General features: G+C 57.4%; 1 protein-coding gene across 1 annotated transcript in view; it reads left to right on the forward strand.

The window, feature by feature from the left end:
- Positions 1 to 20,587, forward strand: part of ATCAY (ATCAY kinesin light chain interacting caytaxin) — a 30,126-nt gene that overhangs the window by 3,168 nt on the left and 6,371 nt on the right. Inside the window, exons 3-10 of the mRNA XM_042977774.1 lie at positions 10,140 to 10,198; positions 13,138 to 13,359; positions 14,593 to 14,778; positions 15,064 to 15,166; positions 16,281 to 16,412; positions 17,126 to 17,212; positions 19,423 to 19,521; positions 20,176 to 20,211. Of these exons, the coding sequence (XP_042833708.1) occupies positions 10,140 to 10,198; positions 13,138 to 13,359; positions 14,593 to 14,778; positions 15,064 to 15,166; positions 16,281 to 16,412; positions 17,126 to 17,212; positions 19,423 to 19,521; positions 20,176 to 20,211 (924 nt within the window). The remainder of the gene's footprint in view (positions 1 to 10,139; positions 10,199 to 13,137; positions 13,360 to 14,592; positions 14,779 to 15,063; positions 15,167 to 16,280; positions 16,413 to 17,125; positions 17,213 to 19,422; positions 19,522 to 20,175; positions 20,212 to 20,587) is intronic.

Consider the following 20,587-nt stretch of genomic DNA (forward strand, 5'->3'; position numbering starts at 1 on the left):
TACCCAGGTGAGCCCTCCATATCATCCCAGGGTCCTTCTGAGAGGAGGCAGGAGACTCGACTCAGGAGTCGGGGCAGAGGCGACGGAAGTGACAGATTGGTGTCACAGGAGGGAGGGGCCACGAGCCAAGGGGGAGGAGCACCTCCCCCTGGTGGAAAGGGGACAAAAGCTGATTCTCCCTTAGAGCTTCCGGAAGGAGCCAGGCCTGCCCACACCTTGCCTGCCGCCCAGTGAAACCGACTTCAGACTCACTTCTGGCCTCTAGAATCATAAGGGAATGAATCTGTTGTCGTGTTAAGCCCCTAAGTGTGTGGTCATTTGTCACAGCAGCCCCAGGAGGTCCTGCGGTGAGCCTAATACCCTAAATATTGTCCATGCGTATCTCGTGTGTGGTCTGTTTCCCCCCCCCCCCAAATGGAGCCCCGCGAGAGCAGGGGCCTTTGGTTGGATCGCTGTCGTCCGGCAGCACAAAGGCAGACTCTGGTATACAGTCGGCACTCAGGAGACACCGGCTGAGCGGGTGACGGCCACTGGTAGGAATAAGAAACCGGGTAGGAAGGAAGCCGTGGGCCTCCACTGCCAGGACGCATGAGCCACCAGGCCTGTGTCCCTCTCTTCGCTCTGCTGGGTGGTGTTGGGTAAGAGAAAACACGGGTCGGCACAGGCTCCCCTAATCCGATGGCTGGACACAAAGTACATCTGTGCCCTCCTTTAGTGCAAGGGTTTTGCCCCAGGGGATGCTGTCCAAGAGCTCATTATATAACTGTCTGGAAAGGAACAGACGAAGGAGGGAGGGTGCTCACCCTAGAAAAGAGGATCCCCGTCGCTGAGGGTGCCGAGGGCTTCCTCATGCCTCAGTTGTCCTGTCTGTGAATCGGGTCGATAATGCCTGACTCACAGAGTTGCTGGAAGAATTCTCTGAGGCGCGCAGGGCAAGGCGGCCGGGATGGGCCCTCTAAATGACGAGGGCTGCCCAAATACATTGCCCCCCACCCTGGACGCTTCCTCGCCGTATCTCGTTCACTCGCACGCCCCCCGCCCTGATCTTTTAAAAGACACCCCCTCTCCCAAGCCCCTTGTTGAGACAAAATGGGGCAGCTGCAACTATGATTTTTAAGCGAGTTTCTCCCAGCTGCAGAGGGTCGCTGTCCCTTTTCAGTAGCCCAGTGTCTGCGGCACAGTGGCCCTGCTGTGCCGCCCCGGGACGTGAGCCAGCCCTTCGCCAAGGCTTCTGCCTTCCCCGCCACGGGAGGAGTGAGTGCAGCTCCTTCATTCGGCACCCAGCGGCGTCTCCACATAAGCACCTCTGTCTGGTGCCAGACAACCCACAGTTCTGTTCCTTCCAGCCCAGTGGTCCCCTTCCCGGGGGCGTCTTCCAGCCTCCCCGGGGTGTCAGAGTGCCTGCCCTGTGCCCGCAGCCCCTCCCGCTGCCATGACCTTGTAGCATCTTCCTTGTCTCCCGCCCTTCTGCAGGTTCTTAAGGATCCAGAGGGCAGCCCAGAGATGATGTAGCTCTCTCTGCCCTATTTCTCCATTCATTCTCTGTAACGATACGCACCAGCTGTACGCCAGGCCCTGGGCGAAACACTCGGGACACACAGAGAACAAGACAGATGCCCTCATGGGGCCTTTCCTCTGGGGCAGGGGCAGGCCATTCCCTCATAAACTTCACGACCCAACGGAAAATTGCAGCAGGGTTCATGGTACTTGGAGAGTGCCCAGGTGGGGTCTGACCAGGTTGGAGAGATTGGAGAGGCTGGAGAGGGTGCTGACCCCGAGCTGTGAAGGATGAAGAGGGACGAACAGGGGAAGGAGACTCTGGGTGGGTCCTGAGTATTCCAAGCTCAGAGAGCAGTATGTGCAAAGGCCCTGAGGCCAGTGGAGGCAGGTTGAGGGGCAGAAGAAAAGCTGAGGGGGATCTTGACCAGAGTCTCACAGGTCAGAAGAGGCAGGTGCAGGGATAGGTGTCTGACTGGCATCCCAGCCCGCCTTTCCCTCCACAAGCAAGTGGCTATGGGTTCTGTTGCTTTGTAACTTTTTATTCTGATGTCGTCTCAAACTTTGAGGAAAGTTTACAAGGATGGTCTAAGTCATAACTGTAAACTTTTCCCCAGATTTGCCAACTAACAGTTCACTCCTTTTGCTTTATCATTCCCTCCCACCTCCCTCCTTCCCTCCTGTGTCTCTCCCCTCTCTCTGTCTCTCCCTTCCTCCTCTGTCTCTCTCTGCCTCTCTCCCTCAGCCCAGCACACGCACAGAGCTAATTTTGTGTTGCACACACCTCAGCAGGTCCCAAAAGATGTGTGCAGGAGTCGTGGGCCCTGACCGGCTGGAGCATTTCTGCCGTCCTCAGCCCCGCCTTTCTCCACGCCGGGCTCGTCTCTCCTAGTTTCCTCCTCTGTCTCAGTCGGCTTGGACTGCCAGACAGAGTATCACAGACACTTCCTCCCCGCCCTGGAGGCTGGAAGTTACATCCGTGGGTTCGGTGAGGGCTCACTCCCTGGCTTGTAGACAGCCACCTTCTTGTGTCCTCATGTAGCCTTTCCTCTGTGCATGCGTGTGGAGAGATTGCTCCTGTCTCTCCCCCTTCTTACACGGCCACGCCCGATGGGATCAAGGCCCCGAAGGACCTCAGTTCACCTTCATTGCTTCTTAAATGCCCCATCTCCAAAAACAGCCGTATTGACGGTTGATCCTTAGATGTTTGAATTGGCAGGGGTGAGGGAGGCAGGGGAGACACAATTCAGTCTGCAAAAACACAGCTGACTACCGGGGGGTGGAGTCAGGGCTGCTAGGGTGGAGTTGGATTGCTGGGGGTGGAGTCGACACTGCTGGGGGTGGAGTCTAGGCTGCTTTGGGTGGAGTCAGGCTGCTGGGGGTGGAGTCAGGGCTGCTGGGGGTGGAGTTGGACTGCAGGGGGTGGAGTCGGGCTGCTGGGGGTGGAGTCTAGGCTGCTTTGGGTGGAGTCAGGCTGCTGGGGGTGGAGTCGGCACTGCTGGGGGTGGAGTTGGACTGCAGGGGGTGGAGTCGGGCTGCTGGGGGTGGAGTCTAGGCTGCTTTGGGTGGAGTCAGGCTGCTGGGGGTGGAGTCAGGGCTGCTGGGGGTGGAGTTGGACTGCAGGGGGTGGAGTCGGGCTGCTGGGGGTGGAGTCTAGGCTGCTTTGGGTGGAGTCAGGCTGCTGGGGGTGGAGTCGGCACTGCTGGGGGTGGAGTCAGGGCTGCTAGGGTGGAGTCAGGCTGCTGGGGGGGCGGGGGGAGGGCGGCTGTGGTGCCGCTGTCCATGGTTCTGCTTACCACCCCAGGCCTTGTGACCCTCCCGGAGACAATGGTGCTGGGGGAGACAGGAGTGACAGGAAGGGACAGAGGTGTTGGAAATTGCAGAGAAGGAAAAAGGGTACATTTATTTGTCTGGGCATCTAAGAGCCACCAAAGTTGCCAAGAAATAATTTTTTAGGCCCCACAGAAGTATCCCCTCTGGTTCCCTTGCCTGAGCTTTGCGGGTGTCATATGGCTATCAGAAAAGCATGCCTCTACCCGGAAAGAGATTCTGTGGTTGCCACGCACCAGAAGCGGCCTTGGTCAGGCAGAAACAGACTGGGAAGCCCCTGAAGGGAGACCGAGGCAAGCAGTGCCCAAGCTTGATGCCCTTGGAGCACAGGTTGGGCGGGGGGCGGGGGGCTGGGGAGCAGGAGGCATGGTCAAAGTTTATTCCCAATTCTCTTGTTTCACATCATGAGAAACCTCAACCCTGAGGCTAGAATCTGAGGGTAGAGCCGCATCAGGTTGACAGGCCTTCTGGGTTGTGCCTCTCCGACTCATGTGATGTGCCTTCCTTCCCCCTGTCCTTCCACAAGCCACTTCTTTGAGGGCTGGCCTGTGACTCACCGAAGCAAGATAGGAAGAGGCACTTCCTCCCCTTCAGCGGCTCACAGTCTTCCCAGGAAGCAAGCGATTAGCACACGTACCACGGACTGAGTGCTCATGGTGGGCTCTGGGGCAGAGTGCAGGGTGGGGTAGAGGCCAGACTCAGTCAGAACCTCCTGGAGGACACCGACCCAGCCTTAAAGGCTAAGCAAATTTACTCTAGACAGAGGAGTGAGATGTGCAAAGGCACTGGGGCAAGGAAGGCCTTGGCACGATGGGGAATGTAGCGCAAGAGCCCAGCTAGGTCGTGAGAACGGGGTTGGAGGGTTCACCGACGCCACATCCTGGTGGGATGCCCAGGTGAGAGATCTGGATTTCATACCACAGGGGTACATGAGTTTCCTGGGGTTGCCATGTTGGGTGGCCTCGGACAATAGAGATGTATGCTTTCACACTTCTGGAGTCCAGAAGTCCAAAATGAAGGTGTCAGCAGGGCCCTGCTCCCCCTGAAGGGGAGACTCCTTCCCACCTCTCCCAGCTTCTGGTGTGGCCAGCAACCCTGGCTGATCCCTGGCTTATGGACACGTCTCTCCCATCTCTGCCACATCCTCACACGTCCTGCGTCTGTGTCCAAATTCCCCTTTTCCCATAAGCACAATACTCACTGGACTGACGGACACCTTAATGAAGTATGGCCTCTTCTTTTTTTATTAAAAAAATTGTTTAATGTTTATTTATTTATTTATTTATTTTTAATTTTTTTTTTAATGTTTATTTATTTTTGAGACAAAGAGAGAGCATGAACAGGGGAGGGCCAGAGAGAGAGGGAGACACAGAATCCGAAACAGGCTCCAGGCTCTGAGCGGTCAGCACAGAGCCCGACGCGGGGCTCGAACTCACGGACCGCGAGATCATGACCTGAGCCGAAGTCGGTCCCCCAACCGACTGAGCCACCCAGGCGCCCCATATTGGTTTATTTTTGAGAGTGAGAGAGACAGACCTCGAGCAGGGGAGGGGCAGAGAGAGAGAGAGAGAGAGAGAGAATCCGAAGCAGGCTCCAGGCTCCGAGCTGTCAGCACAGAGCCCAAAGCAGGGCTCGAACCCACGCACCGCAAGATCATGACCTGAGCCGAAGTCAGACCCTTAACTGACCCACCCAGGCGCCCCCCTCCGCCCCTTTTTGAAGATTATTTTTTAAGTTGACCTTTCCTTAACTTAATTACATCTGCAATGGCCCTGTTGCCAGTAGGTCACATTCCAAGTGCTGGGAGGTAGGACTTGAGTTATCTTTTGGGGGAGGGGAACAGAATTCCACCCAGCACAGAAAGATGAAAGTCATACGGTGCACCTTGCATATTAAAGAAAGCCCACTTTGCAGGGGGCTTGCCCACTGTAGGTAAGCAAGGACTGTGCTGCCGGGAGCCATCCGGGTCCACTTGGAGTTTACCCGACAGGCTTCAGCTCTGCACAAAATGAGCGCTTCCTGGGACTTGGGGAAGTAGCAAGCTTCCACCTGGCCTTGAAAGCCGCAGCCCTGTGGGCCGGCGGGGGTGGGGCCTGTCGGGAAACATCGGGCTTCTTCTCCCCCGGGGAGCCTGGAGTCCTGCTCAGTCGGCTTCTCCAACTCAGGGGAAGTTCTCTGCTTTCTGGTCTGTTCCTACGACTCACCAAGCATCTTCCGGCCTCAGGGCCTCTGCCCAAATGGAAGGCCCTTCCCCCAGTCTTCTCTCTACACAGAAGTCCCCTCCTGGGGGCGCCTGGGGGGCTCCCTCCGTTGAGCGTCTAACTTCAGCTCAGGTCCTGCTCTCACAGTTCGTGAGTTCGAGCCCCACATCAGGCTCGCCGCTGTTGGTGCAGAGCCTTCTTTGGATCCTCTGTCCCCCCTCTCTCTCTGCCCCCCCCCCCCCCCGCTCATGCTGTCTCTTTCAAACATAAACATTAAAAATATTTTTTTTTAGGGGCGCCTGGGTGGCTCAGTTGGTTAAGCGTCCGACTTCAGCTCAGGTCACGATCTCGCGGTCCGTGAGTTCGAGCCCGGCGTCAGGCTCCGGGCTGATGGCTCAGAGCCTGGAGCCTGCTTCTGGTTCTGTGTCTCCCTCTCTCTCTGCCCCTCCCCCGTTCATGCTCTGTCTCTCTCTGTCTCAAAAATAAAAATAAAAAAAAAAAGTTAAAAAAAATATTTTTTTTAAAGTCACCTCCTCAAAGAGGCCTTCCTTGACTGCCACTACTGTGCCTTACCTCCTCCCTCTTCTTTTTTATTTTCTTTGTTGCAGGTATCACCTTCTGTTTCCTCCAACTGTTTGTTTACTCAGTGTTTACATCTCTCCTCTCTTGTATCAGTCAGGGTTCTGCAGAGAAACAGAACCAATAGTTTTCCATTCTCTACATGTATGATATATATTATTAATCATATTATATATTTAAAATCAGATTATGACAATTATATGTCATATTATAGAATTGTAGATTTACATATAAGTTATATTTGTGTTACTATGTTTATTAATTTACATATTCTTTATTTTTTAATATTTATTTATTTTTAGAGAGAGAGAGAGAGAGACTGCGAGTGGGGGAGGCACAGAGGGAGAGGGAGACACAGAATCCGAAGCAGACTCCAAGCTCTGAGCTGTCAGCACAGAGCCTGACGTGGGGCTCGAACCCACGGACCGCGAGATCATGACCTGAGCCAAAGTCAGATGCATAACCGACTGAGCCACCCAGGAGCCCCATTAATTTCCATATTCTTTATTAATACATTATGCTGTTGTATGTTTTGTGTAATATATGCAATTATGTGCAATTACATATAATCGGATGTATAATTATGTGTTTTTACATGTAGTATAAAGTATACAACATATTGTATATTTTCTATTTTATTTTGTACGTATTTTATTTGAACAAGTTTTAGGGGGGGCGCCTGGGTGGCTCAGTCGGTTGTGCATCTGACTTCGGCTCAGGTCATGATCTCACGATTTGGGAGTTCAAGCCCCTAATTGGGCGCCATGCTTTCAGCACAGAGAATGATTTGGAATCTGTCTCCCCTTCGCTCTCTGCCCCTCCCCCGCTTGAGATCTCTCTCCCTCAAAAATAAACATTAAAAAATAAAATAAAATAAAAAAATTTTTTAACTTCATTTATTTATTTTGAGAGAGACCGAGCATGAGCAGAGGAGGGGCAGAGAGCGAGGGGGAGAGAGAGAATCCCAAGCAGGCTCCCCACCGTCCGCACAGAGCCCAATGCGGGGCTTGATCTCACGAGCCGCGAGATCATGACCTGAGCAGAAATCAAGTCAAAGTTGTTTCTTCCCCCGGGGAAACCTCGATGCCTTTCCCTTGCGTGAGACCCCTATTGTGGAGGGAGGTCTCGTACTTAAAGTCGCCACCTGCTGGATGCGAACGTCTACCAGAAACCTTCAGGGCAGCACGGAGACTGTCGCTGCAGCCCGGCCGAGCACGGCCCAGACACCTAACGTACGTTTATGAACTGAAGGAAAAGTCTCCCTCGGGTCCTCAGTTTCCCAGTCTGCACCAAGGAGCTGGATGCTTTCCCCACCCTGACATTTCGGCTGCATCTGGGCCACATCCCGCTAGGTTAGGGGCCAACGTAGGCTTTATGTGGACCCGCCCAGGGTTGGGAGGCTGAATCACATCCTGATGAGAACCGGACATCCTGGGCTGCACAAAACCCCCGCCGGGGTCGGTGCACATGTGCGGACCAGGCACAAGGGGGCAGTAGAGGGCAATGACTGGAATCAGCTCGGCCTCCGGGTAGTTTCTCTGACTCCAGCCTGTGGGGCCAGCCTCAGTTTCCTCCCCTGTGCAATGGGCTCCTACCTGCCTCCGAGGGTTGCTGTGGGGAGGAAATAAGATCATGCTGCGAACATTCCAACCCGGCACACAGCGAGTGCCCCGTCCATGGGGTAAGTGAGGGTTCAGACTCGGTCTAGACCGGGATTTGACGCCTCAGACGTTGATGGGCACTGGGCGGGCAGGTGCACGTGAGAGAAGGAACCAGAACAAAAGTCCGGCCCCCAGGTGAGCGGAAGGGGCCCACATTCAGCTCCTGGGGGGTTGTTACCACTCACAGAGGGCAGGTCCGTAATTGAAGAAAAGACGGAAACCCGAAATATTTGTGTCACGTCTGACTCGGCCGCAAATTTAAGATGCTTTTTTTTTTTTTTTTTTTAACGTTTTTATTCATTTTTGAGGCAGAGAGAGACAGAGCATGAATGGGGGAGGGTCAGAGAGAGGGAGACACAGAATCTGAAACAGGCTCCGGGCTCTGAGCTATCAGCACAGGGGCACGATGCGGGGCTCGAACTCACGGACCGCGAGATCGTGACCTGAGCCGAAGTCGGCGCTCAACCGACTAAGCCACCCAGGCGCCCCAAATTTAAGATGCTTTTAAGACGGAAACCCGAAATATTTGTGTCACGTCTCTGATTCGGCCGCAAATTTAAGATGCTTTTAAGTGCTGTGTGGGCAGGACAAGGCTAGAGGTGGGGCCTCAGCCGTCAGTCTGCAGTTGGGGGTAACCTGGCAGGTGGCTGGTGTCTCTCCTGGGCTCTGGGGTCCTGGACTCATTCAGGAGTCACCTGTGTTGGGAGCAAGGGTGGCAGCTACAGACAAGACCGAGAGAGCAGGCGTGTGACTTGACTCTTCAGCCCCCGTCTGCCCTTTGTGTCCTTCAAGGCGTGGTTTTCTTTTGAGGGAAAATTCACATAGCATAGGATCAACGGTTTTCAGGGCGCGATTCAGTGACGTCTGGTACATTCACAATGCTGTGCAACCGTCACCTCTATCAAGTTCCAGAACATTCCATCTCCCTAAAAAGTAACCCCAGCCTCATCAGCTGCCCCCCGAACCCCCGGCCCCCACGAGCCCCCTTCCCGTCCGTGGACGGGCCTGTTCTGGACGTTTCACGCACGTGGACTCACACCCTGTGTGGCCTCTCGTGTCTGGTTCCCTCCCTGACCGTCGTGTATCCAGGGTCCGTTCCTGGGGGGCAGCGGGTGTGGGCGCCTCGCTCCTGCTCGCAGCCGAGTGACCTTCCGGTGCGTGAGGGACACATATCCCTTCACCCATCCATGGACACGGCGTGTTTCCACTTTTTGGCCACTGTGAATCATATCACACTGGGGTGTGGGTTTTTTTTTTAAGCTTATTTATTTTTTGGCGGAGGGAGGGCCCGACACCAGGGCTCGAACCTTCGAACCGTGAGATCCTGACCTGAGCTGAAGAGTCACGCTTAACTGGCTGAACGCCCCCCCGCCCCCAGTCGCCCCTGCAGTGTGGGTGTTTGTGTGGACGCACGGGTTCATTTCCTTTGTGTCTGTTCCAGTTTGACCTTTGACCTGTATGACCGCAAAGCAACTTCCCGTTCTCCCTTCCCCTCCCAGACCCGCCACTGCGCCTGGATGTTCTGTGGTGGGGGGGGGGGGGGGGGGGCAGGAAAGGAAGACGGAAAGGAAGAGGAACAGACAGAGGGAGTGAAGGGCTTTGAAAAGGAAAGGAGGAAGCATTCCATCGCCCTCCTCTCCCCACGGCTCTGGCTCCCCGTTGGGCTGAGCCCGCACTGCTGAGTTGCAGAGGTGAATTAGCGCTTCCCTGAGTCAGCGCGCCCTGCAGCGAGGGCCTCTGGCAGCCCCGGGCTCTGTTCAGACCTTCTGCCTCCCGGGATGGAGTATTTCGCCGGGAGCAAAGGAGCCGGAGCGCCTGGGCCCAATGCACCGGCGTTGAGCTCCCCAAAGCGGTCCAGGCGTTGCCAGGAAAAAACCGCCTGGTTTTGCAAATCCATGCCCGGCCAAGCATCAAGGGCCACAAATGCACGGTCGGTGGCGTTACTTTAACAGACGAAACTTGGGGCACCTGAGAGGGTCAGCCAGTGGCGCGTCGGACTTCGGCTCAGATCGTGACCTCGCGGTTCGAGAGTTCGAGCCCCGTGTCGGGCTCTGTGCCGACAGCTCGGAGCCTGGAGCCTGCTTCGGCTTCTGTGTCTCTCTCTCTCTCTGCCCCTTCCCCACTCAGACTCTGTCTCTCAAAAATGAATAAACATTAAAACATTTTTTTTTTAAAAGAAAGAAAGAAAAGCTTAATAGCCATGCGATGATCGGAAGGGAGCCCTCCGGCACCGATGTTCTAGGATGTTCTGTGCCGATGAGCAGGTGTCCTCTGTCCCAGGGACTCCCCAGACCTCCCCGAGTCTTGTCCATGCTGTTTGTTTGCACTCCGCGCTCCCGTGACTGATACCTGCTCTCTGCTGGGTCCACAGGCCACTCCCGGAAGAGACAGGGATGGACCCGCTTGGCAGCCCCACGGAAGACACGTCCTGTAAGTTTCCACGGGTGCAAAAACGGGCACGCTGTTTCCAGGTCCCGCTCTGCCTGAGGCCGTAGCTGTCGAAATGTCCGAGGCGGACCGTCAGGGAAGGGGGGCCTTCTGCGCGAGGCCTGGAGGGAAAGCGACCATTGGGGTGGGGCTGGGGGGGGGTGGGAGATGCGCGGCCGAGTCATGTGGTGTTGCTGTGTATCCTTCAGCTGGTTGCCTGGCCTCTCTGTGCCTCCAAGTCCTTATCTATTAAATGCAGGTCGTGAGCTCCCCGCGGAAGGGGGACTGCCAGGACTAAATGAGGTGACATGTGTTAAGTGCCCAGGGGACGCCAGGCGCAAAGTCAGCCCTGGAGGGCTCTGCTGTCCTAAGCGCTCAGGAAGGCTCACGGCTCTGAGGATCCAAAGCCCCAGAATTTGGGGACGGGGGGTCCAGGACAGCCAGAGGAACTGTCCTGAACATGTGTTCTCCTCAGTGGCATCCCCTCACGTGGTCTTGCTGGGGGGGGGGGGCCCACTCTGCCCGCGTCTCCCCCATGCAGCTCATCACAGCTCATCCTACCCTTTCGGAGGAAAGAGTGACCAGAGAGGGACAGCCATGCCCCTGATGTCACACAGCAGTAAGAGCTAAGACCAGCTCGTCCCAGCTTTCTGGGGCCACTCTGGATGATTGGTCCCCCTAGAGTACTGGGCCTGCTTCTGACCTGAGCACATGGAGTCTGCCTGTCGTTGTCACCCCCAGAGGGTGATCTTGGGCGAGTCCCCTGACTGTGTCGGAGCTCCGTTTCCTACCTCTGCGAAACGAGAGGTGTGGGATAACCGTACCCCTCTTCCTAGGTGTGACTGGTTGAATCACAGCCCCCAAAGCGTATCCAGATCCTAATCCTGGAATCTGTGAAGGTCCCCTCACGTGGCAAAAGGGACTTCGCAAATGACATTTAGTTAAGGAGATGGAGAGACTTGGTGGTCAATTTTATGTGTCCACTCGGCTGGGCCACAGCACCCAGAGATGTGGTCACGCATTATTCTAGAGGTTTCCATTGAGAGTCACTCTTTCAATGAGATTCACATTTAAATGACTAGACTCTGAGTAGAGTAGATTGCATTCCCTAATATGGGTGGGTCTCATCTAATCAGTTGAGGGCCATAAGAGGAAGAAGACTCAGGGCAAAATTCCTCTTCAGCTGTGAACACGTGAAACCCCGGCAGGTTATTTGCTTCCAAAATAGGACGGTGGGACAGGCATGGGATAGATGTCCTCATTCCGAAAAGCAGAAACAGGAGGAAAGAAAGGGATCGTCAGTCCCAGCAAGTCTTGAAATTTGGCAGGACAAATTCCATCAGATTTTTTTTTTAGTGAAAATTCTATTCGATTTTCTTTCTTTCTTTATTTTATTTATTTTTTTTTTATTTAAAAAAATTTTTTTTTTCAACGTTTTTTATTTATTTTTGGCACAGAGAGAGACAGAGCATGAACGGGGGAGGGGCACAGAGAGAGGGAGACACAGAATCGGAAACAGGCTCCAGGCTCTGAGCCATCAGCCCAGAGCCTGACACGGGGCTCGAACTCACGAACCGCGAGATCGTGACCTGGCTGAAGTCGGACGCTTAGCCGACTGCGCCACCCAGGCACCCCTCTTTCTTTCTTTATTTTTGAGAGAGAGAGAGAGAGAGGGAGGGACAGTGCAAGTAGGGGAGGGGCAGAAAGAGAGAGAGAGAGAGACAGAATCCCAGGCTCCATGCTGTCAGCACGGAGCCCGACACGGGGCTCAAACTCACGAACCGTGAGATCATGACCTGAGCCGAAACCAAGAGTCAGACGCTTAGCCGACTGAGCCCCGCCCCCGCCAGGTGCCCCCATGGCTATTTTGTTTTTACCGTTTTCTGCAAAAGCACACATTTACATCCCGGTGTGTGTCCTGAGGCGGTCACCTCTGACCCGTGGTTTAGGGCTGGAGAAATTCAAAGACCAAAAGGGTAAGGAGCTTGTCCGTTGAATTACGTGTCGACGAATGTCTTCATCTGGCGAGAGAGGGGCAGGGCTCTCCTATTGGCTCATTTATTTTGTCCCCACTGTCCACCGACGATTCCGTCCGCTGACGATTCTGGGGGAGAGTTCCCAAGGTCTCTGGAAGAACAACCTGTCTCCCTTGAGCTGGCTTGGGGACATCTGGGGACTTACCCCATATAAGGCCACCTCCGTCAGGGGCTAGCCCTGCTCAGCTAGCTGTTGGATCAGCTTTAACCCCTTGGAGGCAGCCCGGGGGGGGTGGGGTGGGGGGAGACCACCTCATACAAGGAGACCAGAGTTTCAGCTAAGAGTCTTCGGGAAAAAGCAGTTCAAACCATGAGGCATACCCACTCTGACCAGCTCCAGAGAGATCCCTCTGTGCCTCAGTTTGCTCACCTGGTAAAGGGGACAATAACAGAACTCGCCTTGTGCGGATATCGCAAAGTCGAAACAGGAAAACGCTTGGGGGGGGGGGGTGCTGCGAAGAGGGCCTGGCCCGTGCGATGTGATCGGTAAACTTCAGCGATTACGGAGGTGAACATCACCGAGAGGTGAAAAGCAGAACGCGGGCGTCCTCTGCCAGCCCCATCCAGAAGGCAACCGTGATCGCAGGTGTCGACAGGCCCACCGTCTAGAGCCGGGCAGGCCATCCGTGTGACCCTGACCTGACTCACCGTTGCGAGTCTCACCTAGCGGCCGGTAAAGTTAAGTCAGGCTCCGTCTGCGGGGTCACAGAGCCGGGAAGCAGCGAGGTCCAGGCGCCCGCCCTTGACGTCCGGGTGGCAAGGGCACGGCATGAACCTGTCCGGAAGGGATGTCGCCTGACTTGCAACCACATGGTGGGGCAGACCGCTCACCGGGTCGGGAACCGGGGAGGGGGAGCAAGGAGAGGAAGAAGCCGCAGTTGTTTCGTTCTCCCGTTTTCCAAACAGCCCCTCCCAACACATTGAACTTCAACGGAGCTCATCGTAAGCGGAAGACACTGGTCGCCCCCGAGATCAACATTTCGCTGGATCAGAGCGAGGGCTCCCTGCTGTCCGACGACTTCCTGGACACCCCCGATGACCTAGATATCAACGTGGACGACATCGAGACCCCGGACGAGACCGACTCGCTGGAGTTTCTGGGAAATGGCAATGAGCTGGAGTGGGAAGGTGAGGCCCAGGGCTGCTCCCCACGGGCTGAGCTGGGACAGGGGCTCCAACCCAGGGCTCACGGAACAGCCCCGGGAGGGTCCCTCCTCCGCTGCGACCCCACGCCCGTTTTTCTTGAGGACTTGAGGGTTTGTCCGGGGGGCGTGGCTTTCCCGTGATTCTCAAAGGTGACCGCGTCCGAAATGAAGTGCCTCCAACTCATCGCACAGCCGTCTGGGGAGCATTTGTTCGGGAGCAGATCTTGACTGGGGTGCGGGGCGGGTGGCGGGGATGTGGCAGGAAGAGGGGGTGCCCAGCCCCAAGCACGGTCGCCAGAAAGACAGACGCGAGGCACCAAAGCCAAAACGCACAAGCTGATCGCCCCTGGTGCTCGGTGCTGTGAGGGAAACGAGGTGAGATGTTGGGACGGGGCAGAGGGGCTCACCCGAGGGGTGGTCCTGCCCCAGGGGACACAGGGCCGCGTCTGGGGACGTCTGGGGCCGTCGCACTGGGGCTGCTCCTGGCACTGAGTGGGGCGGCGAGGATGCCCACTCGGGACGCCCCGAACGTGTGCAGTGCTGAGACGGGGAAGGATCGGCGTTACCTCTTTACCTGTTTGCTGGAACTCGGCCTCGAAGCCACCCGGCCCTCGGCGGGCTGGAGGGAGGGAGGGAGGGAGGGAGGGAGTTTCCACCCCTGATCCAATCACCCTGCCGTCACGGGTCTACCCCGTTTTTCTATTTCTTCGTGAGTCAGTTCTGGTGGTTTGTGCGTTTCTTAGAATTTAGCCGTTTCGTCTAGGCCACCCGACACGTGTGCGGTGATTTGTGGGATTCTCTCGTCATTGTGTTTATTCCTGTCGCCCCAGAGGGGTTTTAGATGGGCCTCTGGCGGCTGAGGTAGGGGACGCGCCGGAAGGAGGGGTCAGGGCTGGATGAAACACGGGAGGCGGAGGAGGACCGGGCCGTGGAGAGCCGCGTGCGTCGCTAGGGGCCGGGCAAGCGTGCAGGGGGTCCCGGTGCCAGGCTGCATCGTCTCTCCGTGTGCCAGGCTCCAAGGAGGGCACAGAATGAGAGCGCCCGTGCCCTTGAGCGCCCTCGCGGTTTGATGAAGCACACACACACGTTCACAGGCTCTGAGCCCCAAGCCCACAGAGTGCTCTAGGAAGCCAGGCTTTCTGGAGAAGGTGGCATTTGAGCCGGACCCAGCGTCTGGACTGAGACGTCCCTTCTGCTCCCTCCCCCACCCCCCCAGATGACACCCCGGTGGCCGCCGCGAAGAACATGCCCGGTGACAGCGCAGATCTGTTCGGGGACGGCGCAGTGGAGGACGGCGGTGCCACCAACGGGCGCCTCTGGCGGACGGTGATCATCGGAGAACAAGAACACCGGATTGACCTGCACATGATCCGACCCTACATGAGGGTAGTGACCCACGGAGGTGAGACCGCACCCCGCGGGCCCCCCCTGGCTCCAGCCGGGCCGACCGGAGGTCATCAGAGGCTCCCTCTGAACCTCAGTCTCTTCATCCGAGACACAGGGGCGTTAAGCCCGGTGTCCCCATCAAAGGCAGGCCGATCAGGGGTCTGCCGGCTCCCCAAGCGCTCCCATGACTCAGAGCCGTGCCCTCCGGGAAGGAAGGGGCTGGCTGGCGAGGGGGTGGGGGCCCGGGGGAGAGCCGGGGGCAGCTCAGAGCGCGAGCCACTCACTGGCCGCCTCTCCCCAGGGTACTACGGCGAGGGTCTCAACGCCATCATTGTGTTCGCTGCCTGCTTCCTCCCGGACAGCAGCTCCCCTGACTACCACTACATCATGGAGAACCTCTTCCTGTAAGTGGCCCGCCCGCCCGCTGCGCCCCGTGCCCATGGCTCCAAGGGCCCCAGCCCGTGGGCTGGACCAGGCTCCCAGGCCCACCCCTCGTCACTCCCACTTACTGGGCATTTACTCTCTGGCGGCCCGCGAGGCCACGCGCTTCACGTGTGGAAACGCAGTCCACGCTCCGGGCAACCCTGTGGGGCGGACACCTCCTCCTACAGGTGCCGCCCCCAGCACACAGACAGGTTCGGTCACTTGCCCAAGGACGCAGGGGTGCACCTGGCAGGTGACAAAAAGAGCTCAGTAAACGTGATCTACTTCTGTTCTGGTGATTATGGAGGTTTCCTGCTGACTCGGTGGGGCTCCGGTGCCCGGCGGTTCAGAGGACGAGGAGGCACCTGGGGGAGGTCAGGGCGGGAAGGGGCCCCAGAATCCAGGGAGCCCAGCCTCCCCCCACCCCCCCACCTTCAGGTGGGGACGTAGAGGCTGAGACAGAGGAAAAGGTTTTCTGGGGCTGCGGGGTGGCTCAGGTCATGATCACCCGGCTCGCGAGTTCAAGCCCCACGTCCGGCTCCGCCCTCACAGCGTGGAGCCCACTTTGGACCCTCTGTCCACCTCCCTCTCTGCCCCTCCCCTGCTCGCTCTCTGTCAAAATAAACAGACATTTAAAAAAATAATAATAACAGTAAACAAAAAGAAAAGATTTTCTCAAGTTGCTCGGGGAGAGACGGGGCCGGGACGGGAGCCCGGACCCGTAACGTCTGGTGCGGTGGGCCGTCCACTGTGGGTGCCCGTTCCCCGGCCGTCCCCGGGGCCGTTGGGACCCCCTCTCCGGATTAACGGAGACGCTAGATGCTGTCGTGCGCGTAAAACCCTTGGTGCCTGATAAGTGCTTAGTGAAATGGTGACCCCTGCTATCCCTAGGCCCACGGACACTAACTTGGGGTGGGCTGGGGTCTGCAGCCGCGCCACCCCGAGCAGGCGGGGCTGGCCCAGCACGGCAGGCGGCAGCGAAGAGCGCAGGCGCCCACGGGCGCTCCGTCCCGCGGACGGGGGGCGGGGCTTCCTAACTCTGGCCCCCCCCCCCTGCCGGCCCCCCCCCCCCCGGTCTTCCGCACACGTGACCAGGTACGTCATCAGCAGTCTGGAGCTGCTGGTGGCCGAGGACTACATGATCGTCTACCTGAACGGCGCCACCCCCCGGCGGAGGATGCCCGGCATCGGCTGGCTGAAGAAGTGTTACCAGATGATCGACAGGAGGTGAGCGCGTGGGCGGAAGGGCCCGGGGGGGGGGGGGGGAGGGGTTTTCACCCCCGCGGAGCAGGGGACCCCGGAGCCCCGCCCCCCCCCCCCCCCCACGAAGGCGGCGTGGCCGTCGGACAAACGACCTCAGACCGGACGGTGGAACGGACTTGATGGCTCCTGAGTCTGTTCCGTGCGTCTCCTGGCTCCTGGAGGGGGGGGGGGCACCGGCCATCCTTGGCACCCCCCCCCCAGCTTGGAGGCGCGCCGCCCCCGTCGTGGTCACGCGGCCTTTCCCCGTGTGTCTGCGTCCAAACGTCCCCTCTTTATAAGGACACCAGTGATTGGATTACGTCCCATCCTGCCCTGGTGTGACTTTTAGAGAATTATGTCGGCCATGACCTTATTTTCTAAACGATGTCCCCGTTCTGAGGTCCAAGAGGTTAGGACTACAACATACAAATCTGGGGGGGGGGACACGCAGTTCAACGTGACCACAACAGGGGGTCAGAACCAGGGTGCCCCAGGACATCTTTCGGGGATGGGCCGCGCGGCCACGCAGTCAAGAGCTCAGGCCCTGAATGAAGTGACACCCGGGGCTAGAGGTCAGCGTGGCCCCCACAAACCCCGCAAAGGGAGCTCGGCCTTCCGGACCCCCCCCCCCCAGCCTGGATCTGCCCGCCGGGAGCCCCTCCCTCCCCAGGGCTCACTTGCTCTGTTTCCCCACGCAGATTGCGGAAGAACCTGAAGTCGCTGATCATTGTGCACCCGTCCTGGTTCATCCGCACGGTGCTCGCGGTGTCCCGGCCTTTCATCAGGTGAGGCCGCGGCCGGGGCGGGCTCGCGCGTCTTTGTTGGGAATCCGAATCTTCCAGCTTCTCTGCGTCGGATGCGGACCTTGGCCTCAAGCTGTTTAAATCATGTGCGTTGTTAGTATTAAGGGACGAACACAGGAAAAATACTAGCAAAGCAGCTGTCCCATCCTAAACGCCGGATACCTCGTAACGTGACAGCCACCACCGGGGAGGCTGACGCTGTCACGCCCGTCGCGTGGATGAGGGATCTGGGGCTCAGAAGGGTCAAGGCACGCAGCCAGGGTCACACAGCCGGGTGCTCGCCCGCCACACTCCCCCCTTCCCCGTCCACTCCAGAACCTGTGCGGGGACCATTAGGACGCCAGGAGGGCCTGACCCACTCCCGGCAATAATGTCACGAGCCACGTGTGCCTTGGGGGGTCCTCGAGACCACCCTCAGGTTTGACGGGCCACTGGAAGGACTCCCAGAGCTCAGAAAAGCTGTCGCGGTTTCCTACAGAGGAAGGACGCGGGTTAAAGTTGGCGAAGCCCGAAGGTGCATATGGAGGTCCCAGGCGGGCAGTTGTCCCCTCCCCGGGGGTGGTAGCAAAAGCCCTTAATTGTCCCTGCAAAGATGGATGACAGCATACCAGAAGGTCCACCAACCGGGAAGCTCACCTTGCTGTCTAGGGTTTCACTGTGGTTTGGCCCCATGGGGACCGAGTAGCCAGGGGGCTGACCTTAGTCTCCGACTTGAGCCGCCCCAGACGTCACGCCAATGTGATGTACCCAAGATCTGCACCGTAAACCACATCTTTTGAAGTATATATATATATGTATTTTTCCAATGTTTGTTTTGAGAGAGAGAGAGAGAGGTAGCATGAGTGGGGGAAGGGCAGAGAGAGAGGTGAGAAAGGATCCCAAGCAGGCTCCATGCTGTCAGCACAGAGCCCGATGTGAGATCATGACCTGAGCCGAAACCAAGAGTCGGACACTTAATGGACTGAGCCACCCAGGCGCCCCGAGAGAGAGAGAGAGAGAGAGAGAGAGAGAGAATCTTAAGCAGTCTCTGTGCCCAGCCTGACTCGGGGCCGGGTCTCGTGACAGTGAGATCACCACCTGAGCCAAAATCAGGAGTCAGACGCTTAAGGGACTGAGCCACCCAGGCGCCCCCCTGAATGTATATTTAATTTGACATGATTCAGAGCATTGAATCGAATCCAGATCCTTCAGGGGAGCCCGGTGGGCTCATTCGGGAGAACGCGCAGCTCTTGATCTCAGGGTCCTTGAGTTCGAGCCCCAGGTTGGAAGGGGAAGGAAGGAAAGAAGGAAGGAGGGAAGGAAGGAAGCTCACACTTTGTCTCACTGTTTCTCAAAAATAAATGTATAAAAAATATTTCACAACATGCGACTTGCCCTGCATGAAAGCAGTCGGATTTGCTCAGAACACCGCACATGGCCGCTCTGTGACGCCCCGTGGGGAGCGTCTGTCATGCCTAATCGCTTACCGTCGGCCTTTCTGCCAAGCAGCTGCTCTATTTTTCCCATTAGGGACGCTGTGTGTCATTGATTCCTCACGTGTCTCCCTTTGCATCGGACGCCGGAAAGCCTGAGCCGAGTTTTAATCTGACCTCTCGACATAGAGACGAAACGTCTCAACACGCTTTTGTAGACCCCTGACTCCGTCTTACCTTTTTTTTTTTTTTTTTTTTTTTTACCGTTAACTCGATTATTTTAGCGTTTGCTGTCGTGCCGTATCCTCTCGGCCTCCTGTTTGTCATTTAGAAAAATGACTCGACTTTTAAAAAAGCTTTGAAAAACTTGTTCCGATGCTGCTTTATTTTTGAAGAGACAGAGTGCGAGCGGGGGAAGGGCAGAGAGAGAGGGAGCCGGGGCCTCGGAAGCAGGTTCCGGGCCGTGGGCGCAGAGCCTGACGCGGGGCCCGGTCTCCCCGACCGTGGGATCGCGACCTGAGCCCAAGTCGTCCGCTCAACCGACCGAGCCGCCCGCCCAGGGGGGCCCTCGAAAAAAGCTTATTTTATACTTCAGCAAAATTAGGTTTAAGTTAGATTTTTTAAAATAACGGTAACCGCGAGTTCAAAGCCACACGCTGGTGACAGAGCCCCGCGTGGCACCAGACAGCCTCTGCTCTTTCTGAAAGGATGGGCTGTGAGCCTCTGTGCCCTCGCGCGCCCTGGGCCGGACTTCACACGTGTCCCTCCTTGTCCCGCCAGCGTCAAATTCATCAACAAGATCCAGTACGTACACAGCCTGGAAGACCTGGAACAGCTCATCCCCATGGAACACGTGCAGATCCCCGAGTGCGTGCTACAGTGAGTGTCCCCGTGCCGTGGGGGCGCCCCCTCCCCCGGCCCCAGCGCGCCCAGGCTCCGCGCCTCCCCTCTCGGGGGCCCGAGAAGCGGACGCCGGACGTGAGTGGGAGCAGCGGACCCGGGGAGACACGGTGAAACAAGCCCACGTGAGATCGGAGAGCACGCGGGGCCGGCCACCCGTGGCCCACAGCTTGTTGTATAAATAAAGTTTTATTGGCACACGGCCCCGCCCATCCATGGCTGCCTTTGAGCCACATCGGAATTGAGCAGCTGTGGCGGAAACCGGCCTAAGGAAGTCGAAAATATTTACGCCCTGGCGGGGGGGGGGGGGGGGTGGCGTGTAGACCGACCCACGTCAGCGAGGGGGTTGCTTTACAATGACCCCGTTCAATTGCTGGTCTGGATCGGGCACAGGAAACTAATCGGCTGAGCCGTATCTATACCAGATGCTGGACGAGGCCAGCGGAGTCACTGTCAGAAACGCAAAAAAGGCCGTCGGCCCGTCAGTCCCGGCTGCCTTTCTGCGCCCAAGGCTGGCGCGAACTCGGACGTGACAAGGAGATTGTGTCTCCGTTCCCAGAAGGGAAGGGGTCCCCAGGCAGCGCACCTGTGGGGGAGGGGGGCGTCTGAGGAGTTGTGCTTTCTGTCTTCCAGGTACGAAGAGGAAAGGCTCAAGGCCAGGAGAGAGAGGTGTGTACAGAGTGCCTCGGGGCGGGGGCTGGGCCGGGCCCACCTTGGGGGGGGTGGGTAACAGGTGGCTTTGGCCCAGCAGGGGCCGATGACGCCCTCGCGTTTGTTGAGGGCTTTGAGTCAGACCGGGGTTCGAATCTGCTCTGTCACGGAGGGACGGTAGGCGAGCAAAGAGTCCACAGCCACCGTGGGGGTTACCCTGAGGAATGAGGACAAGGGGACCCCCTGGGTGAAAAGTGGCTCATAGTAGTCGCGGTGAAATCAAGTCATCCGCTGACAGAGGGGGCACGGGTTCCGTTCTCGGCCCCGACAGCCCCAGAAATGCCCCTTCAGTAACCTACTGGTTCGGTTTTCGTTGGTGGCGTCACCGGGGGTG

The sequence above is a fragment of the Panthera tigris genome, chromosome A2 (assembly GCF_018350195.1).
Source record: "Panthera tigris isolate Pti1 chromosome A2, P.tigris_Pti1_mat1.1, whole genome shotgun sequence".
Lineage (NCBI taxonomy): Eukaryota > Metazoa > Chordata > Mammalia > Carnivora > Felidae > Panthera > Panthera tigris.